The sequence below is a fragment of the Takifugu rubripes genome, chromosome 16 (assembly GCF_901000725.2).
Source record: "Takifugu rubripes chromosome 16, fTakRub1.2, whole genome shotgun sequence".
Taxonomy (NCBI): Eukaryota; Metazoa; Chordata; class Actinopteri; order Tetraodontiformes; family Tetraodontidae; genus Takifugu; species Takifugu rubripes.
The window spans coordinates 6,502,241-6,527,729 of record NC_042300.1 but is presented as its reverse complement, the minus strand read 5'-3'; the positions used below and the strand labels follow the sequence as shown (position 1 = coordinate 6,527,729).

Sequence of the window (25,489 nt, the reverse complement as noted above, 5' to 3'; positions counted from 1 at the left end):
ACTGTGGCTTTTTACAAGCCTTTGGATTCCACCCAAAAAAAGGCAATTTAGTGCTCACAGTTTGTGACCTAAGGGTTATTGTACAGCTTCATTTAAAATGTTGTTTCAAATCATGATAATGGTTCAATTAGTCACCGCCTGTAAAGTCTGGGCTTCTTAATCGCCACCGTTGCCGTGCCGACGATGATCTCGGCTGGGAGGTGCAAGCTGTGAGCACCAGACTGTGACAAATAAAACCGAAAAACAGCCCTCTGAAACTTTAAAATCCACAAATGGGCTGTTCCGGGAGGGCAGCTTTTGGATTTATGGGATGGCTCCATGATGAACGAGCGATGCTGTGGGGAACAGACCTGAGATCAGATTCCAAACGGCAGTCCGGCAGCGTCGACCTGAGATTCCGTCACTTCTGCCTATGTAATATATGTTCTCCCGGGCTATAGATGTGGCATTTATCATCGGGGGGCAAACAGTGCTTGTAGCTGCGCACGGCACCTCCGTGCACCTCCGTGCACCTCTGTGCATGGGCGCGCCGCCAGGACAAACGTGGGCGACGCATGTGACCACACAGGTAATCCAATTTGGGTTGAGAAGGCAGTGGTGATTCTGGATGATGTACGACCCATCCACTCGGTTGAGCTTTATTCCTAATACTTTCCGGCTCCTTGGGGGGGGGGGTCAGGCTCACATGATGTATGTGTGTGTGTTTGGATCCCCAAACATCTGCAGCTCAGGATAACCTGGTAGAGCTGACACTGAGCCGGTGGTAAACAGGAAGTGACGGGATGATCCAGCACAGGTGAACCCACAGATCTGCTGCTGGGCAGAGGAGGGCCGGGGCTCGGTTGCTCTAAGGATCCCCAGAGATCCACCGAAAACGTCGTCTCGTGGCTAACGTGAGACGTCAAACGTGCGACTACTCGGTCAGAACTGAGCAGTTTGTACCTAAACGCGCGCTTAAATGCGCCTCTGCCTCGTTTGGGACTCAGCTGGGCTCTCAAACGGCAGAAAAGCGGCCCAGAAAAGGTGGCAGCGACGCGGTCATTCATCAGCCCGATGACATCACGAGACGCGTCTATAAATTTCCCTCTGACGCCGTGTGGTCAGTCAAGGACAGCACTCGATGAGCAATATCAATTTACGTAATGGACTATAAAACAATGTGCTTAACATCTGCGAGCGGCCCGCTGGTGTTCGGTGGGAGAGTCTGCCAGTAAATCTGCCGCCTCCACGACGGTGCTGCGAAACGAGTCGCATTAGCCCGCTCTGCCGCTTCTGACTCGCTTCGGCTCCGACAGTCGGGCAATTCTACTGGATGCACACGTCCTACTTTCCCTCCCGCCGCACGGCTTTTGCTCTGCGTCCGACCGCGTAACGCGACAGCAGCTAGCTGTTCTGCGCGCAGCATCGCCTGCTGTCCAACTCATTACGCGCTTTCACGCACGCTTCCCGATGTTTTCACTCTTGCTAACTAATTTTTCGGGTAGCTTTTTTTAGAATTAGCAACTCGCAGCAGCGGGTTCATTTGTTCCTTCCCCAAACAAATCTTTGAAAGCTAAAAGTAGCGCTCGGTCTGTCTCCCCACGCTTCTTTGTTCTCTGTCCTCCAACCAATTTCACAACGTAAACACGCGTGTGCTAATTGACAAGCAGGCAAACAGGAAATCCAAACAGGCCGAATGCGAACGGGGCCTTAATCAAGCTGAATTACCACACTTGTAAGAGCCACGTGAACGATAAATTAAATCGTCTGTGTACTAATGCAATTGATTAAGCCTCGATCGGAGCCGCGCGTGCCGTCCAGCCAGCGAATAATTGCGTTTGATTAATGCCGCATCAAGACAACAATGAGGTGGATTTGAGTTCTGATTGTTGCACTGGGCAAGAACAACAGAAAACAATGCAAATCAAAGGAACAAAGTGCCCCCTGTTGCCCTCACAACCAAGACCAATAGTTTTCCAACAGGTTGTACTGTAAATTATTCGCATGTATTCTGGTTCCCCCCTCTCTTTCTGGCCAGCTTTTCTTCTCAGGTTGTTTGGTGTTAGATGTGAGCGTGTAAAAAACAAAAACACAGGCTTGTTTTTTATCACTGTTAGCATTTAGCTCACAGCTGACTGCGGCTGATTAGTGGGATCTTGAAGTAAACCTGGACTGTTTGTGAAGCTGCAGGACCAAACCTCCGCTGAGCCCTCGGCAGTAACTCTGTTAGCCTAGGCGATGCTACTAATGTTTGCACACTCCTTCAGGTGGGGGCAACAGCCTTGGTAAAGGGACTGTTGAGCCAAATTACACACATCTTATTAATCTTATTTCATTTATTTCATAAATGGCGGAAAGGGACAATGAAAGCTTGTAGTTTTCCAGGAGTGACATTTTATCTGCGGGATCTTATGAGAGCGAATGTTGGCAGAGGCAGACAGTCGTCATCTGGTCTGGTCAGGTTTTATGCTCCTTATCAGTCACTTTTCATGTAATTACTGGATTACATATTCTGCAATTGTGCCGGGTTTTTGTGCCAAAACAAAGAGGCGCCTGGTGTGTGTGGACGGCCAGAGGAGCAGAGGAAGCCGGGGGCCGCCGGGGTTTATTGGGCCTGTATCTGTCACTTCTTTCTTAACCTTTTCCTTCTCTTCTACCGCCCTTAACTTCAGATCTCCAGCCTCGCCCGCTCAGCCTTTCCTCACCTGTCAGTGGTGGACTCACCTTCTGGTTTTTCCTCATTTTCTTTTTTTTTTCAAATGTTTAGCATGTTGATGCATTATTTTGTGGGTAATGGATAAGTGACATTCTATATGCAGCTGAAATGGTGTGAAATTACAAATTTAGGCTCCATTTTAAGACAGAATAATGAATCCAAACAGATTCGGGTCAGAATGAATGAACGTACGGTGGAATGATTTCACACTGTTTTTAAAGAAAAGGACTGTTTTCCTGTGTATTGATGCATTTTTCCATCCGTCACCTCTTTTCGCCTCCTCCGTTTAACGCCCCACACCGAGTACACAAGCAAACTTACTTAACCCAAATTTAGAAAATCCCCTAACGAGGCTTTAGGCACTGCTATTTTTCATCATCATCACTCCGACGGGCTGTATTTAACATCGTATTCAATCAGCACCCCTCGGCTAACAAGACCCGGTGGAAAAATGCAAATTAAAACTCAAAAATCCAGATTAATTTGCACAAGGCTGCAAAATTGGATCCTAGTGAAATGTTGCCAGTGTGGTGGACTGTGGTGTGAGGCAGTGATACGGGCACAACTTCCTGAAAACGGGATCTTTCAAAGCCACTTCCTGGCCTGGAATAATGAGGCGCTAGAACCTGCTGGCAGGGTTTAGCTGCACACCTCCCTATATGGATGGTATACAGTCGCACCCGCTCAAAGACATGGACGTGTGCCTCCTGGAGGTTTATAGATAGCTCCGTGTCGCACAGCCTGCCAGCAGCCGGCGCCGCCAGCCAGCCGCGCTGTGAGCATTGATAGGACGAGCGGTTCACGCCGTAGTAACCACGACCAATCATGAGACTCTTTCTTGGCGGGAAGCGTGCAATCTTCGCAGGGATGCCAGATAGCGGATCCTCGGCTCGGGATGCTAGCCAACCGTAAAGGAAGCTGCCGCTCGACGGGAGCCAATGGTGAGAGCGGCGGCCAGCGCCGGGCCTATCAACAGAGGACTGCTGCATAGCTCCAGCCAATGTGAGCTTTATCCGCCCCTACAGATGTCTGATTAGGGTTGAATGGAGGCACCGGCGCGATACCACGCGGTGAACCCAGACTGGAGGACTATTGTGGGGGGGGGGTCCATTTCCACCTGAAACCATGACTGCGACGGAATATTCCGGCTCTGACTGTGTCACCCTTTGGTTGACAAACGCCCCCCTTTATTAACTTTTATAGTATTAGCACTGGGAAGCGTTAACGCTCAGGTCTTAAATGAGAACCTGAATTTATTAGCATGTACTCATAAAAGCTGTAGGTTTATTCCTCGTAACCCAGCAGCAGCTGACATAAACCAAGGACACCTTCAATGTTGTCTGCAAAGTAAAGTTTAATGGTCCTGGAACACACGGGGCTCTGAGAAACCGGGGGTGCACACTGGAAATGCCATTGATGCTAGGCGGCTGGAATCCTCTGCTAACCATGGTTAGCAGCTGGACGACTGCCATTTTCATTTTCAGGAAAAAGGGTGCGTTTTTTTCTTATTGTGGTGTAGCCTTTTCATGTGGAAATATGACAAAATGTCCGTTTCTGCAGGGGGGGAAAAGCCTTTCAATCCTGTTCCAGGAGATGTAACCTGCTCCAATAGTAATTAGAAGCCAGTCTGCTCAATATTCACCAACTTCACAGACTTGAAACTCTCATTTTCTCCTGAAATGTCTCACAAATCCTAGTTTAGAAGCTTAAATACCATTTTTTCAATGCTATTATTTTCTTTTTCTTTTCTTTTTCTCAACAATTAAAGTTTGACAGAAGTAGGGAACTATTTTTGCTAGTTCTATCAAAATCACATCGTTCGATACAAATATTCGATACAAATATTCAGTTACGAGCGTTTTTACAGTGAAACCTTGGCGACACGAGCTTTTACACCGTTTCTCGGAGCTCGGGGAACATAGATTATTGACCGTCTTTCTCCAAAACGCAGGTGTGTCACCGGGGCGGTGCTCCTCCCGGCGTTGTGCTCCTCACTTCACACCTTAGGCGTCGTTTCATGTCCTCTCAATCTCCTCTCTCTCCTCTGTTCCGCCTCAGTGGGGGTTCTGGAGCTGCTCACTGGCCTAATTTTAGAGTAACGAGGTGTGATTGAAGCTTCTATAAATAGCACCTCCGAGGCCACACGTGCACGCCGTTTGCTTGGTGCTCTCGCGGTGTTTCCTGGAAGGCTCAGACAAATGAGCGCCTCCGCCGTGTTAACGAGCCGTCCCATCTCAAGTGAGCAGGTTATGATGTAACCCCCCCCCATCACCTGACACCTCCTGGTTGGTCTTGACAACAACTGCTGAGCTGCAGCTTGTGGTTTCCCATGATGCCGCAGCACCGGCTCCTTCTCCTTCTCCCTACCAATATCTATATTCCACGTCTGGCTACACGCCGCGTGATGGATGATCAGTGCTTATAGCGGAAAGCTGGATCCATAAAGAATCTTATTAACAATAACAGTGCAGACGGGGGAGCGTGCTAGTGCATTACTGTGTGTAATCAATACCCTGTCAAAGCCTGATACAGTAGGCGTTTTACCCCGGAAGCCATTCCCGGACCTTCCACACATGGATGACACCACAGATGAGGTTTTTTGATTATTCTCCAGAGAAGACCTCCACCACCACTTCCCCCCCACCTCCACCCCCACCCCCCCCCCCCACTCCATCTAAAGCCTGAAACATGGAGATGAAGGCTTGGAAAAGAGCGGGTGAAACATGGAAATGACTTTCTTTCTTCCGCTCTTTAAGTGGAAAGTTTCCTGCTGAGGGTGCATCACCTGCGGGCTGCTGCTCTTCAGTCTGGCCCCGCCCAGCGGCCACAGGCCACGCGAGCGGTTTCTGACGCGCACCTGAAGAAGTGGGCGGAGCAAAGGCACGTGCGGCGCCGCTTCGCCTTCCATCTTCGTGGTTTCAGACTTGAGTTAGCTTAATTTGATACGGCTCCTCCCACGCATATTAACGCAGATGAGTGCTGCAGGAAGTGTCTCTACGTCTTGATGTTTTCTTTGGGGGGCTGAATTATTGATACTTTTAATTAATTTCCTCCCTGTTTTTCCTGTTTGTTTTGCGTTCCGTTGCCAAGAACTTCCTCTTTGGCACTCCAGAACCGGGGTGACGAGGCCGTTTTGGCCAAATTCAATCTAAACATTACTGTCAACAGGAGATGCAGCCAAAGAGGAATCGCAGCACACACACACACACACACACACACACACACACACACACACACACACACACACACACCAGCCCAATAGACCGCTCCACTCTCAGAATGCTGGTCTACTTGTGTTCCCCAGAGTCTCTTAAAAGTAGAGATGGAACCAGCTCCCTGTCCAGGTACGGGAGGCTGACTCCATCTCTACTTTTAAGATCAGACTCAAAACCTTCCTCTTTGAAAAAGCTTATTGTTACTAATTCTGTAGTTCCAGTTACTATCATAGACAGACACATTATCATACTTAGGGGGTCGTCTTATCGTTAGGTCACATCTTATAGGCTGTTATAGGCCAAGGCTGCCGGGGTCCGGAAACATGATCACCTGACAGGCCTCTGTCACCCCACTGGGTCATGGTCTCTTCTCCTCTCCTCTCCTCTCCTCTCCTCTCCTCTCCTACCTATTCTATCCTCTACCTGTCCTCCCCCTTCTCCTTCTCCTTCTCCTTCTCCTTCTCCTTCTCCTTCTCCTTCTCCCTCTCCCTCTCCCTCTCCCTCTCCCTCTCCCTCTCCCTTTACCCAGCCGGCCATGAGCAGGAGGGTCCCCCTACATGAGCCTGGTCCTGTTCAAGGTTTTTCCTTGCCACTGTTGCTTGTCTGGGGTTAGGCCCTGGGATTCTGGAAAGCGCCTCGAAACTATTTTGACTGTAAAAGACGCTGTATAAATAAAGATTGATTTCACACGCACACACACACACACACTTTAGCATCTAAGTTACACAATTAGCCGTGCAGACTGGCTGCTTTTGTTGCTGTAATCTCAGCTATCAGTTGTGTTTATGAGCTTGGGTTTGTGTCATATTAAAGCTCACAGAGTCACGTTGCACGCGTGCCAACTGGGTGGGGAGACGAACGCGGCGTGCAAACGTGCGCAATTTCCTTATCTCAACCCGCAGGTTGGCGTTCTGGCAACAGTTGCTCAGCATTGTTCAGGCACGAGGGTGTGTGTACAAACACTGATTTCTGCATTAGTCTGAGATGCTCTCAGCGTGGAGTGACGACTTCTCCTCCTCCTCCTGCTGTTTTTGCACCTCTCACGTGCGCGTGAGTGGCAGATGTGGCTCTCGTGCCGCGGCGCGATCAGAAACGCGTGTGATTAGCATTCAGATTAGCAGCCGCCAGATTTCTGCTTCTCGCTGATCCCGAACGACCGGTCGCTGGGTTGTTTTAGCGGGAGTGTAACCGCAGTAGCTGTCCTGGGTGGAGCTCATTAATTACGGGTGTTTCCCTGGTCACCTGGTCTGTCTGTATGCTGCCGTGATACTGGCATGTTAGAGTCAATGACATAAGCCCTTTGTCTTATGCCCCAGGGTCTTGTTTCTAAGCCCCTTTTTTCCCCCAAGTTGCAGCCTTGCATGAAGCTCCGTTATGCTAATCCTTTTCCTCCAGCCTCACCCTCCCCTCGTGGAATTCACTGCCAGTATTTATCTTAAAATGAGGGGAAGGCAATGGTGGTGGGAGAAGCAATAACAGGCCAATAAGGCGCTGTGAGTAGCTAGTTAGCTTCAGAGCTCATCAATCTGCGTAGCCTTTGGACGGCCAGGAGGGGCACGGCGGGACGCTAAGCTAACATGCTTAGACGCCAGCTCGGTCGCTAACGGGCAGGAGTGGTTAGCACATAGCTAACAGAGTGCACTCTAGCTGAGACTCCCACTGCAGCCTCGTCGGTGAGCGTTGCGGTGCTCATTAGCATCGCAGCCTTGATGGAGGTAGAAAGAAGCTGCTGCCGGGCCTCAATTTGCCACACAGGAAGCTCCTCAACCAAAATGAAAGTCATCCCGCACATATCTCCAGATTTCTTTTTTTCCGCCCGACCGATTTGTAGTCCTCTTCCTCATCATATCCTGCTTCCACGTCTCATTTCCACCCTCTACACTAATCATGTAAGATGCAGAAGAATAAATGCTGAACAGATGCTCTCCCCATCCAGGGTCGCCAACACGCTGCTGCACTTTCTAGGGCGGTTTAAATATCTTCTAATCCCTCCTCTAATGTGTTGAGGCCTCCGGAAACGGGCTCAGGAAGATCAAACGCACCAGCGCAGACCCTTTCTGTCCTGTGAATGGGCGACTTTATCGCAGGTTTATCTCTAATAACACTGAATTAGCAGCGAGGTACACGGGTCAGAGTAAATATTCCTGATTCCTTTGATTCTCCGCATCATTTCCCCGGTGCCTGACCTGCAGGCTCCGGCAGCACTTACACGGGAGCAAATTAATTTCCACATTTATTTCTATCAGAAGTGAGCATCAATAGAAGGCAGAGTGAGAGAAATGGCTTCCTCCGTGCTCCATCAGTTCTTCGCTGCGGCTCGTTAATGTGACATTCTGTTTTAATTGTGGCCGCGCGCGCCGGCTAATTTGTTTAAGATGCAAATAATATGTCGATCCCACTCAAAGCTGGGCGAGGGCCGGTCGGTTACAGCTTCTTAATGACCGGATCAATTTTTTTTCTTTTTTTCCGGAGCGATTTTTCAGGACCACATTAATTGTGTTGGCGTCCGTTAGAGGAGGTCTGCAGGGGGGACGCCGGCGAGGGTCACGGAATCGACGCGGCCGCTCAATTGTTAAAGAAAATATAGCTTTGGTGCCGCTGGAGCCCCAATCAAAAGTGTCGTTATGCTTCATAGATGACTCTCTGCTCTGTTTAAGAACACTCACGTATGTTTTAATCTGATGAAACGTGTTTTCTTGTCCTTGGGTTGTACTGCTTCCTCCCTGTAATCTGATATAAACGGACATTGGAACACAGATATTTGTGCGTCGTGTGTTCGATCTTCTTCCCCGGCTAACTGTGGTTCCACCCATCCGGCCCTTGTTTTCTCCTCTAAACAGAAATCACAGGCCAGGTATGAAAGCAGCATAAATCCATACTGGCGTTCAAACGTTTCTGCTCTGCGGTGGCGTTACAGATGCGAGAACAATGCTTATGTTTAGTGAGCCGACTTGCTAATCAATACGCCATCTGTTGTGCTGCTGTTTGCCGAGAAGTGACCTGAATGCTAACACACTTTGTCCTTTCTTGTTTCTCTTTCCACAGCCCCTCCGACTGTCCGCATTATACACTCGGGACACGCTTGTAATGTGGAGGAGGAGAGGTACACGGAGAGAGTCTACACCATCAGAGAGGGAGAGACCCTGGAGCTCACCTGTCTGGTAACAGGGCATCCTCGACCCCAGGTGAGTCTCCCTGCGGCCATTAGAACGATTAAAAATAGCTTCACAAAGACATTCGGATGCTAATTAGAAGCCTTTCCTCTTTCCCCACCTTCCTTCGGCGCCCTCTTTTAATTCCGTATTAGTGAAATTGAGGCACATTCCACGTATCTCCGCGCCAAACCAGCTTAAAAGTTTAATCTTTTAATTATTGATGGTTTAGGTTGCGTTGTGCACCTGCGTGCTGATTATAAAAGCCTCCAAATCTAATGAGAGAGCACAACAAAGCTGAAAGGTGCTCGTCCCGGTCCCACAACGGTCTACGAACCCAAAACATTCGGCTTGATCGGCGCGTTAGCGTGGAAACGTCTCCATCAAAGGATTACGCACAACGGCCACCAACTACCGCGGCCACGGACGCCCGGACTCCCACACTGGTGCTGGTTTGTTTGCACACGCTAACCTTTGGAGCGTTTATCGAATGTTGCTTGCAGCTCCCTCAGAAACACAAGCTGCTCCGGTTCGGGCACTTACCTGCTCATTTCCATTCATTCATATCATTCCCCCCCGATCGATGGACAGTGTCCTCAGACTGTGCACTTCTCCTCCCGGGTGCCGACGCAAAAAGGACGCATCGATTTTTATATTCCCATGGAAAAGGTGAGGCCTTTTAATTTAGCGGGACACGCCGATGGCTTCCCCTGGTTGTTGGGCGCGACTCTTGGCTCCCGTCTCTGCTCTCAATTAGAGTCTCTGGAAATTCAAGCAGCGTCGGGCGGAGGGGGGGCGGGGATCAAACGTGTGGCAGGAGCAGCTTGATCTCCTTTGAAACTGAGTCATTATGAGATTCGCTCAGATCCCCTGGCACAGGCGGTCGGGGCTGCGCCTCTCCAGGCCTCTGGGACGCGTCCCCCTTTGACCCCGTGCGGTCGCTGCACGACACCCAGAGGCGACGCGCGCTGACTGGGGGCCGTTTCGGGAGGCGATGGGGTTCTCTCGGGCGGCTGCGCAGACCTGAGGCAGGTTTCTCTGTCTGGGGGGAGCGCAGCCTCGCTGGAGTCAGACACTAATGCAGATTTCTTTCATTAGAATTAAACCCTAATCCTCAGATCATACTCGGAGAGTTCCATCAACCCCAAACTTTTACATTTTAATTGAGCCGAGTTTCATCTTGGAGTTAAAGAAGCAATCAGAGGTTCCCGAGGTTTGTTACAGATCCAGCTAAACCCGCAAAATGTTCACTTCTGACTGTCTAATGATGGGAAACATGAAATTATACACTGAATATACGGCAAAATTTGTACACATCCCCACCAGTAGGGGGCGCAAGTGGTTCAGGTGCTTCAGAATGGTGATGCAGGTTAACGCCCTCTTTCTATGCAACAGTTAAATGCAGAGTTAATCGAGGCTGTGACTTTAAAGAGCGGCTGTGGACGGATGGGTGTTATTACTATTATTATATCTGCTGTTAATAGTTTCCCATCTCGCAGCGCTGCAGGTAAAAGTTGGACACGTCGGAGAGGAGCTAATGGGGTGCAGCCCGTCGCCTCCCGTCTGCCCTCACACCTCACGGTGGTGTTTCTATTTATATCCTGCCCCCCACGGTATCAGAGCCAACGATCCAAATAGGTTTTGAAATGAAGGTTTTTGAGATGGGAATCGCAGCAGTGAAGGCGCCACAAACCCCGAACCAGGTTCACATGACATCTGGAAACAAGTGCCAGCTCGCCTGTCGAGAGCTAACTGAGGAGTTTTGAATATTTGATGAAGCTTTGGAGGAGGAACCGAGTCATATACTCCATCCGACCTACAGGGGGCAGGCTTTAATAGCAAGGCTACCTGGAAAATGATCCCGAGGGGCTTTCTAAAACTCCGCCAGTCCCTCTTTTCTGTGATCTTCACACTTCATCCAGAAATCACGCTCTCCATCTCCACAGCCGCATCTCAGAGGGCCGAGTCGCACCACTCCAGCGCCGCGGACGCGTCCAACCCTGCATTAGCGAGTCACAATGCTGCTCCGTTTTGTCATTAGCGCGCAGATCGGAGCCTCTATTCCTGGCTCGGAGATACGAGCGGCTCCCGTGATGATACCCAGACCGAGGGAAGCTGTGCCAAGTACAACATCAGCGCCACAGAGGAGCGGCCCGCCGAGCAAACGAGGCCGCGGCCGGCGGTTCCGTCGCCGCCTCATTCTTTACGTTTACCAATATGCACACTTTTGAAATGACACAGACGCCCCTCAGGCTTTCACTGATGGGCTCCCTGGACCGCGTCCAGCCGGGCGGCAGCTCTTTGTCGGCCGTGTGCACATCCACCCACCCACCTCTTAGTCTTCCTAATAATACAGTCGCACACACAGACACACCGGCACGCGGCAGCGGCAACACACGCCTGCCCTCCCATTTAATTGTCAGATAAATATAAGTTCCTGTCAGTCACCAGCACATGTAATATGTACTTTTCATGCCCTGTGGGTCTGACATTTGCCGGCGTTACTACGGGCTGTGCAGGGACGGCTTTGGCATCTCGCAGGCTTGTAGGGAATCTGGCTGAAGCCAGAGCCGTGAATTTCTCATTGATGTATAGTCCTCAAGGGTGGTGGAAGCATTTGTGGAACATGACTCTCTGAAAAGGACGAGACAGAATTTCTTATTTGCTCTCCTCTCTTGGGAGGGCCCGTGTTATTGTTCTGACGCTTCCTGGATTGCTGTAAAAAGCCACAAGTGTCATTTATAACCTTAAAGTTTGCAGCAGCGTGGCTTCTTTACTCAGCCGCGCTGGGTTAATAACGTGTGAATCACGTATGCAGTCTGATGCTCAATGCATTAGCAGGTTAGCATTTGCTGATTAGCACTATTGGTAAAGGGAGACGCTACAGAAAACCTTCAGTAAGATATGGGAATAATGGGATATGGGAATTAAAAAAATAAAATCCCAAAATACAGTCACCAGCCATAAAACCTATTTTTGCCCTGTTTTTAAAGATAAAATGTATAATTCCGACTGTGGACTTTCAGACAATGAGCCCTAATGGAAATATGACTTATATGATTTGGGGATCCCATTTAGACTGTATAGGAACATGGTGCAGAAGCAAAATATCCCAGAATTGGCAGGAAAAATAGCCTTTTTAGGAGTCATTTCCTACCTTTAAATCATCCGGTTGGCCAGTAAACCCAGTGAGCAGCTTTAAGAGCTGAGTCGTTAGTAAGTCGAGCGTAGCTGGTACAGCATCGTAGGTTAAATGGTGAAACCATTAGAACAGCCGGCCTCAGGACCCTGTAAAAGGATTAACTGCTGGAGTTAATACGTCATGAAAACCACATTCAAAAATCAATATTCAGCTAAATCCTGCTTGTGGTAAAAAATAAAGCTCCCAGCTTTCCTCCTCCCATCCCTTATCTGCATATCAGACAGAGGCGGCGTGCTGGACGCGTCCGGCTTTTTGCGGTCACATGTCGGCGGTCACATGGCTGATTTCATCTCTTTGATGCCATGATTAGACATCAAAGGTTCCCCCGACGACGAAGCCATCTGCCCCCGTCCCACCCTGTCCTGGCTTCCCTCCATTATGTCCACGCTTTTGTTTGAGCACCCGGCTCCGACAGGCAGCCACGCCGCATCGCAAACACTTTCTTTTTTCCCCAGTTTCAATTATTGGCTCTCCGGATTCATCTCGGACCGCCGCGGGTCAGGGAGCGCAAATACGCTGACCTCGGGCCCCGGGGCCGCTCTCTTTGAACAGACCAAGTGGAGTATATGATGTGTCAGGATGCTCCCATGACAGCGAGTTGACGGTGTCTTTAGCAGGCGGCGCTAGCAGCAGCACAACCTCCCACAATCCTCCAGTCACTCGTCCGTCTGAAGCCTTAAATCGACAATAAGAAGTGGATTCATCATATTGGATCCAGAGTCTCCTCCTCTGGTTCATTTACGGGTCACAATGTTGTAATGCAGACCTCGTAGGAGCGCCCCGCCCCCCCGTTTGTGTTGCGGCCTCCCGTGGCTGCGTTGGATGGTTGGATTGTGATGGCTGCCCGCACTCGGCCGAGCCGCCGGGCAACGTGGGCCGACCGTCGGTGGCCAAAAGGGAGAGGGGCGAGCAATTAGAGAGGGGGGCGGAGTCGGGGAGAGCGAGGCGCAGCAGCAGGCGTGGCGGGAGCGTTGTGGAACACGCGTGCTCTGGCGTATGATCCCGGCATAACCGGAGACCCCGGGTGCATTTTTAATTAGCTCTCGCTGTGGCGCCGCAGCAACCGCTCACACTTCCGTTCTGATCTACAAAAGCTGATCTTCCCACTCGCAAAAGCTTCTTTAGTCATGCAGACATCTGATCCTCTCAAGGGGGTCGGATCACGGTGAGCCCCCCCCCCCCCCCCCCACCCCTCAATGATTTTAATCTTAAAAATGGCAAAATCTGGCTGCAGTTAAATGTCACCGGAGACAGAAAAACGCTAATTTTGGGACGAACGGGACGATCGGGGCTCAGACGATTTAAGCGAAAGAGCTGTGAAAACACCCCCGCTACCAAAATAAAGCAGCCGTCGGAGGAGCGGGAGCCATTATCACGCCGCGGAACTCCTCTCGGATCAGGAGTGTTTGCATTGTCTTTAGGAGGGTGAAGAGGGTCAAGCTGTCTCCTTCGCCAGGACTCCCCCCGGCGCCCCAAAGGTGCTCAGATGTAAAGAACTCAGTGGTGGGAGAGTGAAAATCGCAGATGCAGTGAGCGTTGATAGCTTGTCAGAAACAGCCCCCCCACCCCGCCCCGCTGGCCCGGGGGCACACGCTGGTTCTCATCCTGCTGAGGTGAACCAGCTTTGTCCTTTATCATCATCAGATTCCTCTTAATGGATTTAAAAGATAGATAAATAAAAGATAAATACAGCTTCTTTATTTGGGGGGGGGGGGGGGGATTGTGATAGCAGCCCTCGATCTTAAAGGCCGTATAAATAGATGACAGAGAAGCAAAATCAGGCTGAGACTTTGTCTCTTTTTTGGGGGCGGAGGAAGTAAGAAATCAAGAGATGTTGCTTGTGCACTCTTTGGCTTTAATTTATTTCTGCCCCCCGCCCCCCCCCTTCCCGCCCCCCCCAGCAAGACTGAGGATCTGGAGCCGCTCTGATAAACTAGCTGCATGTGGCTGCCTGCGTGTGTCGTTCTGCAGCCCCGAGCTCCTGAAGCCCTGTGGAATAGGGCGGCGTTATCAGGTGCGGGCTGAAGAAGAAGACGCTTCCGTCCCCCGTTCCCGTCAGATCGGGAGGCGGTTGCGACCTCGGGCTGGAGACGCGACGCGTTAAAAACCCCGCAGCTAAAGCGCGACGGCTGAAATCTCCCCGTCCCTTCATGCGGCGATCTTCCTGTTGCATCTGATGGTATCTCCGTAAAATAGGGTCTTATCAGCGTGGGTACGGAGCTCTGCAGGCGAAGCCGGGCCGTCTGAGGCTTGCCTGGGATTGAGGGAGGCTTTAATGGCGTGGTCGGGGCTCCGTGGCCCCGGGGCCAGAGTTTCTGTGCTACCTTTTCATGCTGGATGCTTTAATGAGGATGGCAGAGGGGGATGATGGAGGGTCAATTACAACCTCACGTTGGAAAGTAAGACTATTTCACCTTTCATTACACCCCGGCGCCGTGGGTTAACTCGCCGTCGTGGTGCCTCGTCAGTTGGACGGGTCCCGTGATGAGCAGGCGTCACTGGATTCAGCCCAGAGTCCGTGGTAGATGTTCATCATCTGTCATACCTAAAGACTGGAAGCGGTCTAAATTTAGAGGCTTTTTTTCAGTTGTTTTCTCTTTATTTACCTCGCCGTTGTTGTCTTAGTCCAACTTTATAGCTCGAATGACGGTTCGGCTTCTACAATAGTGATTTAAGTGTTCATGTCAGGGGATATCCACATTGAACGATTAGCTTAGCATTTCAGCTCCCTGCCTTTGTGACCCTGATAGGACCGCAGTGTCTCCACATCCACTTAAATCGATGATCAATAACTATCTGATGGAAGCAGCTGCTGCTGAAACATTACTACAAATGTCACCTAACCAGTTCTACCAGTGAGCTTTAAATCACCCCTTTTGATCTGCCCAGATCCGATGGACCAAAACGGCGGGAAGCATGTCGGACCGCTTCCAGGACTCGAGTGTGTTCAACGAGACGTTGCACATCGCCAAGATCCTGCGGACCCAAGGAGGGCGCTATTATTGTAAGGCGGAGAACGGCCTCGGATCCCCCGCCATCAAGTCCATCAGGGTGGACGTTTACTGTGAGTACATCACTGTGTGTGTGTGTGTGTGTGTGTGTGTGTGTGTGTGTGTGTGTGTGTGTGTGTGTGTGTGTGTGTGTGTGTGTGTGTGTGTGTGTGTGTGTGTGTGTGAGAACTTTTGATGTTGAAGCACATCATGGATCGTGGTTTATCAAAACTGCAGGAAATGATGCGGAGTGCAGACGTGTGCGATCACCGATGATCCTCTCGGCTCGTTCAAGGTGCTTTCTTGTGCACGAAGGTGAATATTGGCAGTTAGAAGGTCCAGCGTGTCGTTCTTTAGAGACGTGCGCGTCCAGCGGGGGCCTGTTCACGTTCATCGAAGAAAATGGATGAGTGACGTTAATTTCCTCTTATGCAACCTGTGATTCAACCTGTGATGAAGATAAAAGCAGAATGTTTCTATATTAGATTCAGGTCTGAAGCTTCTTCCTCTTCTGCTTTAGCCTCCCCCTCCTCCTCTGTCTTCCCCTCGTCCTCCCCCTCCTCCTCCTCTGTCTTCCCCTCGTCCTCCCCCTCCTCCTCTGTCTTCCCCTCGTCCTCCCCCTCCTCCTCCTCTGTCTTCCCCTCGTCCTCCCCCTCCTCCTCCTCTGTCTTCCCCTCGTCCTCCCCCTCCTCCTCCCCCTCCTCCTCCTCTGTCTTCCCCTCGTCCTCCCCCTCCTCCTCCTCTGTCTTCCCCTCGTCCTCCCCCTCCTCCTCCCTCCTTCTTCTCCTCTGTCTTCCCTTCCTCCTCTCCTCCTCCTCCTCTGTCTTCCCCTTCTCCTCTGTCTCCCCCTCCTCCTCCTCCACTGTCTCCTCCTCCTCCTCCTCCTCCTCCTTCTCCTCCTCCTCCTCCTCCCCCCCTCCTCCTCCTCCTCTGTCTCCACCTCCTTCTCCTCCTCCTTCCTCCTCCTTCTTCTCCTTCTCCTTCTTCCCCTTCTCCTCTGTCTCCCCCTCCTCCTCCTCCTCCTCCTCCTCCACTGTCTCCTCCCTCCTCCTCCTCCTTCTCCTCCCCCCCTCCTCCTCCTCTGTCTCCACCTCCTCCACCTCCTCCTCCGTCTCCCCCTCCTCCCCCTCCTCCTCCTCCTCCCCCTTCTCCTCCTCCTTCCTCCTCCTCCTCCTCCCCCTCCTTCTCCTCCTCTGTCTCCTCCCCCCTCCCCCTCCTCCTCCTCTGTCTCCTCCCTCCTCCTACTCCTTCTCCACCTCCTTCTCCCCCTCCTCCTCCTCCTCCTCTGTCTCCTCCCCCTTCCTCCTCCTCCTTCTTCTCCTCCTCCTCCTGTCTCCCCTCTTCCTTCTCCACCTCCTCCTCCGTCTCCACCTCCTCCTCCCCTTCCCTCCCCTCCCCCTCCTCCTCCTCCTTCTCCTCCTCCTCCTCCGTCTCCCCCTCCTCCTCCTCCTCCTCCGTCTCCCCCTCCTCCCCCTCCTCCTCCTCCTCCTGTTGCTAGCATTGCTGCGTGCCTGCTCTCGTTATTACGTGCTCATGCACCCTCAGACCTGCTGTCTCTTTTATGATGACCTCTCTGCCAGCCGTCCAGTTTAAAATTACAGCAATAAAAAGCAAAGACGGGGGGGGGCATTTCTGCAGTAAATAAGATGGAGCTGAACATTCTCCTGTATCTACCAGATCTCAATTATATCCCGACCTGCCTCCCTCTGCTGACAGGCACCTCTGACCTCTCCTCCTTTGGCCATATTTTCTTACTTTCCTTCGGCGTCTTCTGGTCCGTCGGCTCGTATCTGTTTATTTGGACCAACGTGGGCAGAGGTCATGGAATTGAGATTTGTCTGGAAAGGTTGCAGGAAGCCTCGGCGGAGCGAGGCTTTCCTCGGCAGCTGACAGTCGGAGCCTTGTTCTCTCCGTGCACCTCCTCACCTCCTCAGAGCTGCCGAGGCAGATGTGGAAGTGAAGACATCACACCAGAGACACGACCTGGTGTCCACATACATGTCAGCGGGGGGACACCACAGTGGATAAACAGCTGGACCCGGAGACATGAGCTTCAAGCGCATTAAGTTCTTCCCTTAAAGGGAACAGAGGCACGGCAAAGCGCAGACTCTGGGAGCTATAAATCAAATCTTTAAGTTAAGAAGTGTTTTCCCACAGTAGAGCAAAACCTCAGCAGAGACAAACTGTTGTGGGACGCGATGACCTTGACACGAAAAGCTTCCTGTAAGGTACCGAATAAGAGCCGCCGAGGGTAGAGCCGGAGGCTGGATGTGGGAGGGGATGGACAGAGGATGATGTAGAAAATAGAAGATTAAAAAATAAGCCAGAGAAGAGGCTGTTCGCAGCGCTGTCTCCTGAGCGAGGGCGCCGTTTGAGCTGATGAAGCTCCTCCCACTCCTGCTGGAAGGGGCGCTGATAACGGCCACTGAGGGCCTCGCTCCCGTCTCCGACCAGACTGATGACTGCAGCCTGCAACCACAGAGCCTTTAACACAACCACGCTTTATTTTCTGCCACCTTGTGTATCCATTGGCAAACTCTGGCACGGATGGAATTAAAAATGCATGTTTCTTTGTTATATGGGATGCTTTTTTATTGCACGCGATACAAATGCAATAATATTTTCTTATATAGGAGCCTGTTTGAATTATTGATGGGCTCAGGCCCGCCGAGCGTGCGCATTTAGGGCACGTCCGTCTCCATTTTGCCCGTTAAACTGCTCATAATCTGGACACAAAGAGGTTGTATGGAGTCCCTTGGGTTAAGTAATACGTGGCTAATGAGGAAAATATGTTACTGAGTGTGCTGCGGCTCCGCACGGGCAGAAGTGAGTCATGCTCGTGTTCGCACGGCAGCTTCAGCTCATCGATTATTTAAACTCCAGCAAGACCGCAAACGGGCTTTTTTCATCACACAAGAAGCCCCCGAACTCAAATATCAGGTGAGGGAAGTCCTCGTGACGTGGCGGAGGAGGAAGATGGAGATAAGTGACAAAGGAAAGGCACGACGGGATTTAGACGGGACTTCCTGTTGCAGCTGGTGCACGACGGCGCAGGACGTGGCTTCAGCTCCACGTCCCCTGGGTGAACGCTGGTGGCAGTAAATCCTTTTCATTTATTGCGAAAACCTGCTTTTGAACGCGTCGCCTCGTTCGTCTCCCGCTTTGTTTACGCAAAGACGAGGGAAAATGCGGCGGCGGGTGCGACGGGACGCGCCCGTTATCCATTATATCGTGGAAAAGGCGGCAAAAGCGGGCGGACAAACGCAGACAGGCAGAAAAGTTTCCTTTGGAGTTGAGCGAGCGGCACATAAAACCAGGGAGGGGTAATTGATGGCAATAACTGACCTCTGCAGCCCAGAGAAGCTGATATTGGCTCCATCGCCGGCTCAAAGGTAACATATTTACAAAGCACAGAGGTCCGTCTAAGCACATTTCCGACCTGCTGACGCCTCACTTGTGCTCATCTGCGGGTGGTCTGTGGGGAGGGTCCTCTGCAAAGTTAATAAAGACTCTTGCCCGAGACCCACGCACATTGATTTTGAGCTCGGGATCGTCACTTCTCTGTTCCCAGGGGGGGAGTCTCACCCGCGTTTTCATTTAATTTCAGCGGCCTTAATGATGGCGCTTATTTGAGTGACTGATTGAGGGGCTTTAAAGTTGTGCAGCCTCACCGCAGGCTGGTGGAGCTGGTGGAGCCTCCTGGGAACCACCAACACTCACATAAGCCTAATAGTTTATCCGGTTTTTTGTTTTGTTCTGGGCCTCTTTCGAGTGTGGTTGGTCAGAACCAGGGAGGGATTCATCGTCTCCTCAATCCAGACTATTGGGCCGTAATGACGGACACAAACTGCAGGAGGTCCCCGACCAAGGCATGTGGGAGAGGTTTAAAGCTCTCCTGCGTCATGTGACCTGCCCGCCGTGGCAGTTTTGTTTAGGTGTTGGTCAGAACACCAGCCCGGCCCATTAATTGGTTTTCATCAGCCTTTACTTTGATCCTCTTGGCAGGAAATGGAGACGCTTCCCAACAGTTAGCGGTGCCCGGAAAAATGGTGAAAGGAAAGAAATCCAAGCTCACCTGAGATGGGAAAACTTTAAATTCAACTCCAGGATGTTTTCAGTGAGCTGGGCCCATTGGGCAGAGTTTATGCCCGGCAGAGGAAGAATCCTTCCAAAGGAAAATAAATGGGAAGTAGATCCTGTTTGTGTTTATGCTAATGCTGGGCAGATGATATGAAGCCTGTGCGGTCAGTAGCCGCGATAGCGAGAATCACGCGGCGCCTTCTGTACAGTGTGAGAAGCTTCCCACTGAACTGCTGATCTAATCTCTCAGATGCATTCCGGCGCTCTTCCCTGATATTTTTCACTCCAGTCCCTTCAGAAGAAGGATTAGAATAAGACAACAGTCTGCTTTCTGTGGGTTATCTCTGGGAAGATGGAGGCAGGATCGGCGCCACGCTGGCCTCGCCGAGGCCGGAGAATTTTAATGAGGATTGTGTGGCTGTCGTCGGGGTTTCTTCTGCCTTTCGCCCGCGTTTGTTGGGATGTGGGTCCACTCCTGGGGGGGGGAGGGGGGCAGAAACCTGGTCGACCCCTCACACTCCACCAGAGGCCTGCACGAGCGCCCCCCCCCCCGACTCCACAACGTGTCAGAGGCTTAATGTGTCTTGGCATCCGCCTCCGTACCTTCCTGCACCGGTGCACGTGTGTGTGTTGCGTGCGAATGTGCGCGCCCACTGTTTGCCTTCCGTCGGCGGGGTTCACCAAACAGCCGCAGAAGGTGTTTGTTTAGCGTCCACGCTGCTTTCGCTTCATCCAGCCGGTCAGTTTAAGCGGCGCTCCCTCTCTCATCAGGTGTCTGCTTCCTGCCACCCCGCTGTAAGCTGTCTGAGTTAATGTGTGTGCGGGGCATCAGAGGGTCGGGGGGGGGGGGGCACTGACTCACCCAGGCCACAAACAGGGAGATGGAAACTCAGCTCTGACCGACGCTCCTGCTCTTTCAGCTCTTCATTCGCTGGGATTTGTGGCAGTGGGACCCATGAATGAGCGCTAACGGACGGCCCAAAGGGGTTTTAAAATGGAGGCGCTGGGCAGATTTTCTCAGCTATTCTGCTTATTCACCGCGCGTAGCTCCGGACCGACTTAATTACGTGCAGAGGGAAGCGTGTGGGATGGTGACCTCAGGGGAGCCTGTTGATTAGTGGGAGGGAGCAGGTGGTCGCGCCGTGTTCATAGGTCACATTATGACTCAGAGCCGAGACGCGTTAGCTTATGAATCGGCCCCCACGCACGTGCGATCGGACGACAAAAAAGGCCAAAGCTGGCGTGTTCTTGTTGCTCCATCTTAGCTTCACTGCTCATACACTTATTAAAGCCGTGCTGCTTTTATTTGGGATGTTAAATGAAGAACTCCTTTACCCCCCTCAGTCCTTGCTGCCCGTTTCTCCCCCAACTGTCCCAATAAAGCAAAGACAAACGGCAGGAAAATGAAAGCAAGACGACCGTTTTACATGTTTGGATAACAAGTGGTCTCTGAGCTCCACTCGCCCGCCACGCCGCCTCTCTTCCCGAGCTCGTGAATCTTCGCTCCGGAATTCCACACGGAGCAGCTTCATCATCAGTTTTGGGAAGCTTTTGTCAGACGGGCTGCAGGAACGCCATCTTCCTCCCTCACAATGAGATAATCTGGTCATTCGAGCCGATGTATAATCCAACTTTCTGAAAAGATCCCCTAATGTATGTAGACAAAGATGTATGCGCTGCAGCTCTTAAGTGCTTTTGGATGTTAATGACCCGGCATGATGAATGGTCTGATACCACCTCGCTGAGTTATCTGAGCCTTGTTTGAATCAGGACGGAATGAATCAGCATTATGTGTACATTATGTAAATCTTTGCTGTTTTGGTTAATGGAGGTAAAGCCAGTTCGAGACTGCCCATTAGTCTTTCAAGGACTCGCTCTGAGGACAGGGCCCTTAATCAGAGCACCAGAGTCGGCCTCGCCGGCCTCGTCGCTTGCTTGTTTTGCCTCCCCTTTGGATGCTTAAAACATGCTACACTGTTTGCATTTAGTATGCTAATGGGATTCATCTTTCAGATTTTCATCTGTGGCTCCTTTTAAATGACCTCGTATGCGCTTGTTTGTGTCTGATGTTGCACATTGCAGAGAAAAATATGTGAATATGCAAATTTTAACTACTGGGTACAAAATGTTTCTTTTGTGGGTTTATGTGCATCGGATCCTCGCCACCATTCTACTGAACACCAGACCGTTTGTTAGTCCTTCAGGCAGATGGAGTACACACATGGAAATAGCCTTATCGTGTCAGACCGCTGCATTATTTCATAGAGAAGCTAATGCTTTTCTTTATGCTAGCAGTGATAGCTTTGGCTTTGACTGTTTCAAGGTTACGACAACAGTATGAAATGATAGTTTGGACCTCAGGAGCGACTCCTTTCAAGCCGTCCTCCATCATATTTTACTCCCGAGCCAAGGTGTGCTAGCACTGCTGCTAACAAACCAGTTGGCAGCAGCTAGCAGCCTGTACGCCAACGAATATCACCGTGCATCACAGGGAGATGAGGCAGTGTCTAAGAGGTAGGACTAATCTATCAAATCTATCCGTGTCGGTTTAATTAACCTGGTGGTGTAAGACGCTGTGGAATCGAGCCTTGAGCACTTTTTTGTGAATTATTTTGGTTGCTAATGCAAAAACTGCCACAGCAGAGGGGAAGTGGCTGACAATCAATAGATGGTCGAGGTACGATTTTCTGTTTCCTGAACTGGATGCAGCAGCGAAGGAACGGAAGAGAACGCGCTGATTGATTGCTCATATTAATTGTCAACCACTTAGCCATCATAAATGTTAGTCAAACATCAGTTAAATTAGGAATAATTGCCATGACGACACGGGTGCCTATGAATATTTCATGTGTTCGGATTTGGTGCGCACACCTGCTGCCACGTTAGCCCCGTTTCTACAAGCCGGGAACAGCAGGACTGGAATGCCGGGTCAAAAAGCCAAAGCTGGAGCCGATCCCGTCCACTTGCAGAGAGGAAAGAAAATTTTACTTAAAGCAGCACAGCAGCGTTAGCTCGTGCTCTTCTCCCCGGGAATCCTCGCAGGGCTTATTTGGGTCAGAAGTTCTAGCAATAGCATTGTCAGCCTGCCCTATGGGGGTATTTCACAAAGCTGAACCCTGAGTGGGCTCGATACGAATGTATGCTTGAACTTTGCATGTTAAATAGAATTGTATAGCGTAAGGAAAAATAAAGCACCTTTTGATATTAGAAGTGTCAAAGTTCCATCCAGCATGGCTTCGTCTTCCTCCTGGTAAACAAGCGTGACAGTTGCGACCCCGGTACCAGACTCCATCATGTCACTTTGCTTTACCTCGGCCTCTAATGGCGGCTTTCCGTGCGCCGTTGTTCAAATCGTCGCTCTGTGACCTGTTTGTTTTCTGGGGAGATGAATTAGGGAGGCGATGGGATGAGGCAGTCGCTGCCGTCTGAGGGAGAGGATGAAGAGGAGATTCATTACTCTGCAGCCCCATCGCGCACAAACGCGCACACGCAGCCCAATCGGGCCTCGTTATTTCCTCATCTCCATCACCGGGAGGAAGTGAGGGGCTCTTCTGTCGGACTGCCGCCGACCGCCCCCCCCCATTTATCACGCAGGTTGTCCACGTGCGCTCCCGCAGCCACACCTACGCAGGCTCTGCATTCGTCTGAAGACGGCGTATTAGTGGAGCGACTGTCACTGAGGAAGATGGAGGGGCAGCGGCCTGAGGTGGGCTGCAGCTCCCAGAACATGGCTCCAGCTCTTAAAGGAGCAGCTCCCTGGAAAATGACTCTGGCAGACTTTTGGGGTGGGGGGGGGCACTCACTTCCTGAACCTAAATATCAGCCATTTGCATATTTGTGACTGAAGGGGAAGTAAGCAATCGTGAGTGTATATTTAATCCAAGGAGCTTTATTTATTGTGCAAATAAAATGGTTTTTAGATACATACGGTGCGTCTTATGAATAATGTGGCCCGTGCACATTAGCGGTGCGTAACTTGAGGGTGCGAGCCCACTTTAGCAGACATCAGAGTCTCTTCCTGCCACGCTAACGCTGCGCGCTGTATCGCTCAGCGTTGCTCCATCGACTCCATTCTGCACCACGGCTTTAATCGCTGGTAATTACACTTAACCAGGCTTGATGACTGCAGTTCCCATAGTGCTCAGTCAAGTTGCCCTATCCAAGTGTGGGTGTGTGCAGCTGGGGGCGGGGGGGTGTGCTGTAAGAGCACTAGTAAAACAAATTATATAGAGATGGCAAGAGAAAGGATGGGTTTTCTGCCCTTCTCTGGAAAAAATGAGACAGTGTATGAGTGTGGGAATGTTGGATGAATAATTCAGGAAGTGTTAAGCAGTATCACCGAGCGTTTCCTCCCAGCAGCCATGACAGCGAAGGTCTGTTGCCCCTCACACACCAGACTGCGTGCTAGCTGCAGATTAGCCTGAGAGCAAACTCCCTGACTGGAACACTTGTTTCCCAGCTTACCAGGCATGTGTCAGATGCATGTGAACGGGCGCTTTCTTCTATCAATAATTGATCCGATTGCCGTCTGATCGGATGATCTGTCCCACATTTAGAGACCCTAAAGGCCGTTCTTCCCCGGTTTTGTGAAGAACCTAAACACCAGCAGCTGATATTTATCGTCAATTCCGGCTCTGCGGCCAGTAATCGCTTCCCTCGGCAGTCGGCAAAGTCGATTCGTTCGCTATTGATCGAGGAACAATATTGAATGTTGATATTGTTGCAACGGCGCGACAGCACCCCCGCAACATCCACCGACGGGGACAAACGGTCACAGCAAGCGTGAAGACGGCAAGCTGTCTGGGACTATTTCTTGGCCAAGCTGAGTCACTTCCCACTGCGTGTTTGTGCTGTGTTCAGCTTTAATTGTGGTATTAGTGGCCCGATGGCTCTCCTATTGTCTGATCCAGGAAGCTGCAAATAACTCTGAGCTCCTCCACGGCGTCAGGAGCAGCCTGCCCTTGGTGTAGCTCCAGTAGTTCCAAGGCTTTGGGACCAATATTGCACCATAAAAATATCCCTTAAGGACCTAATTCAGCTGGTGCTAAAAGGAATGGGGGGGACCATCGGATTGGAATATTGTGATGGGCACGCGGCCAAATGAATGCCCTCTAGCTAAGCGTGCGTCTCGTGCAGCCTCCTGCAGGATGGTGCTCTTTTTAAGGGAGATATCTCAGTTACCCAGGCACCGGCCCCACTCCAGGAACCAATGCAGCTCGCCCTCACACCTCTGGAGCGCGTCCATTCACCGCCACAATGCCGCTCCCACAGCCAACACCAAATAGATGCGTCTCTGCGGCAGATAGTTATTGTAGAGTGGCGCCCTGAGATGGAGGTCAGCGCCGCCGAGGGGGCTGAGAGAGGGAGGGTGCGGAAATGTCCTGCTAGTAAATTACATGGCGGATTCACATATTCTGTCAGACGGCTCCGCCACTGACGGCTGCCGTATATCAGCGGCGTGGCTTATTAACCCTTTGACCCACGTAAAAGGAATGCATCCAAGCAGACCATTGTGGATTATATCTGTATCATGTTTTATTTGCACTGTCTGCTTTTGATGTAGGGTGTGTGTGTGTGTGTGCGCGCGTGTGTGTGTGCGTGTGTGTGTGCGTGCAGGTGACAGACTGGTATTGTGTGTTGTTTAGTCCATATAGACCATCTCACATGGTCTATTTCTTATGCAGTGTGTGTCAGCGGCTGGTCATCATTTTTGCTCTCATTTCTCATTATAAAAGTGTCTTTATTTAGCTAAAGGCTTTGGTCCAAAATAAATTTTATTGTTCTTTTGTCTGTGTTTTAATAGCTGTCTGGAGTTAAACAGTAATGGCAGTCAGCGACCGGATAGTTGGAATCAGTGTTTCTGGAAGCGGAAGGGATGGAAAATCTAAGGGATGTTTATGTTATCTGTGTGTTGCTGAGAAAATATTCCAACTACTCATTAAGTTGGACCTCAACTGTGGTCCTACATGACTAAATGTCTTACTGAATGTGAGAACGTGTCTAAAGTACAGGAGGTTTCCACTATATTTACCTGGGGGTGCAGCCTAGTGCGACAATAAAAGTTCATCTAGTTAGCCTAGCAACCAAAATGCTAATTTGCTGACAGCTTCACTAATCTATTGTTGCAAATGTGTTGTTTCAGATTTACAGATGGA

General features: G+C 50.9%; 1 protein-coding gene and 1 long non-coding RNA gene across 7 annotated transcripts in view; one reads left to right on the top strand and one right to left on the bottom strand.

Moving 5' to 3' along the window:
• Positions 1-25,489, top strand: part of LOC101062639 (MAM domain-containing glycosylphosphatidylinositol anchor protein 2) — a 103,528-nt gene that overhangs the window by 24,834 nt on the left and 53,205 nt on the right. For 5 of the 6 annotated variants that reach the window (XM_029849403.1, XM_029849401.1, XM_029849402.1 and 2 more), the window contains exons 2-3: positions 8,956-9,095; positions 15,154-15,328. In XM_029849403.1, coding sequence (XP_029705263.1) covers positions 8,956-9,095; positions 15,154-15,328 — 315 coding nt within the window. Of the gene's footprint in view, positions 1-8,955; positions 9,096-14,308; positions 14,664-15,153; positions 15,329-25,489 lie in introns of those variants that run through there. The other variant, XM_029849404.1, reaches the window with a different exon arrangement.
• LOC115252935 (uncharacterized) lies at positions 11,443-13,108 on the bottom strand. Its single transcript, XR_003891236.1, has 3 exons — positions 13,031-13,108; positions 12,220-12,939; positions 11,443-11,696 (listed from the first exon to the last, which is right to left on the bottom strand). It is a non-coding gene; the product is annotated as an uncharacterized lncRNA (long non-coding RNA).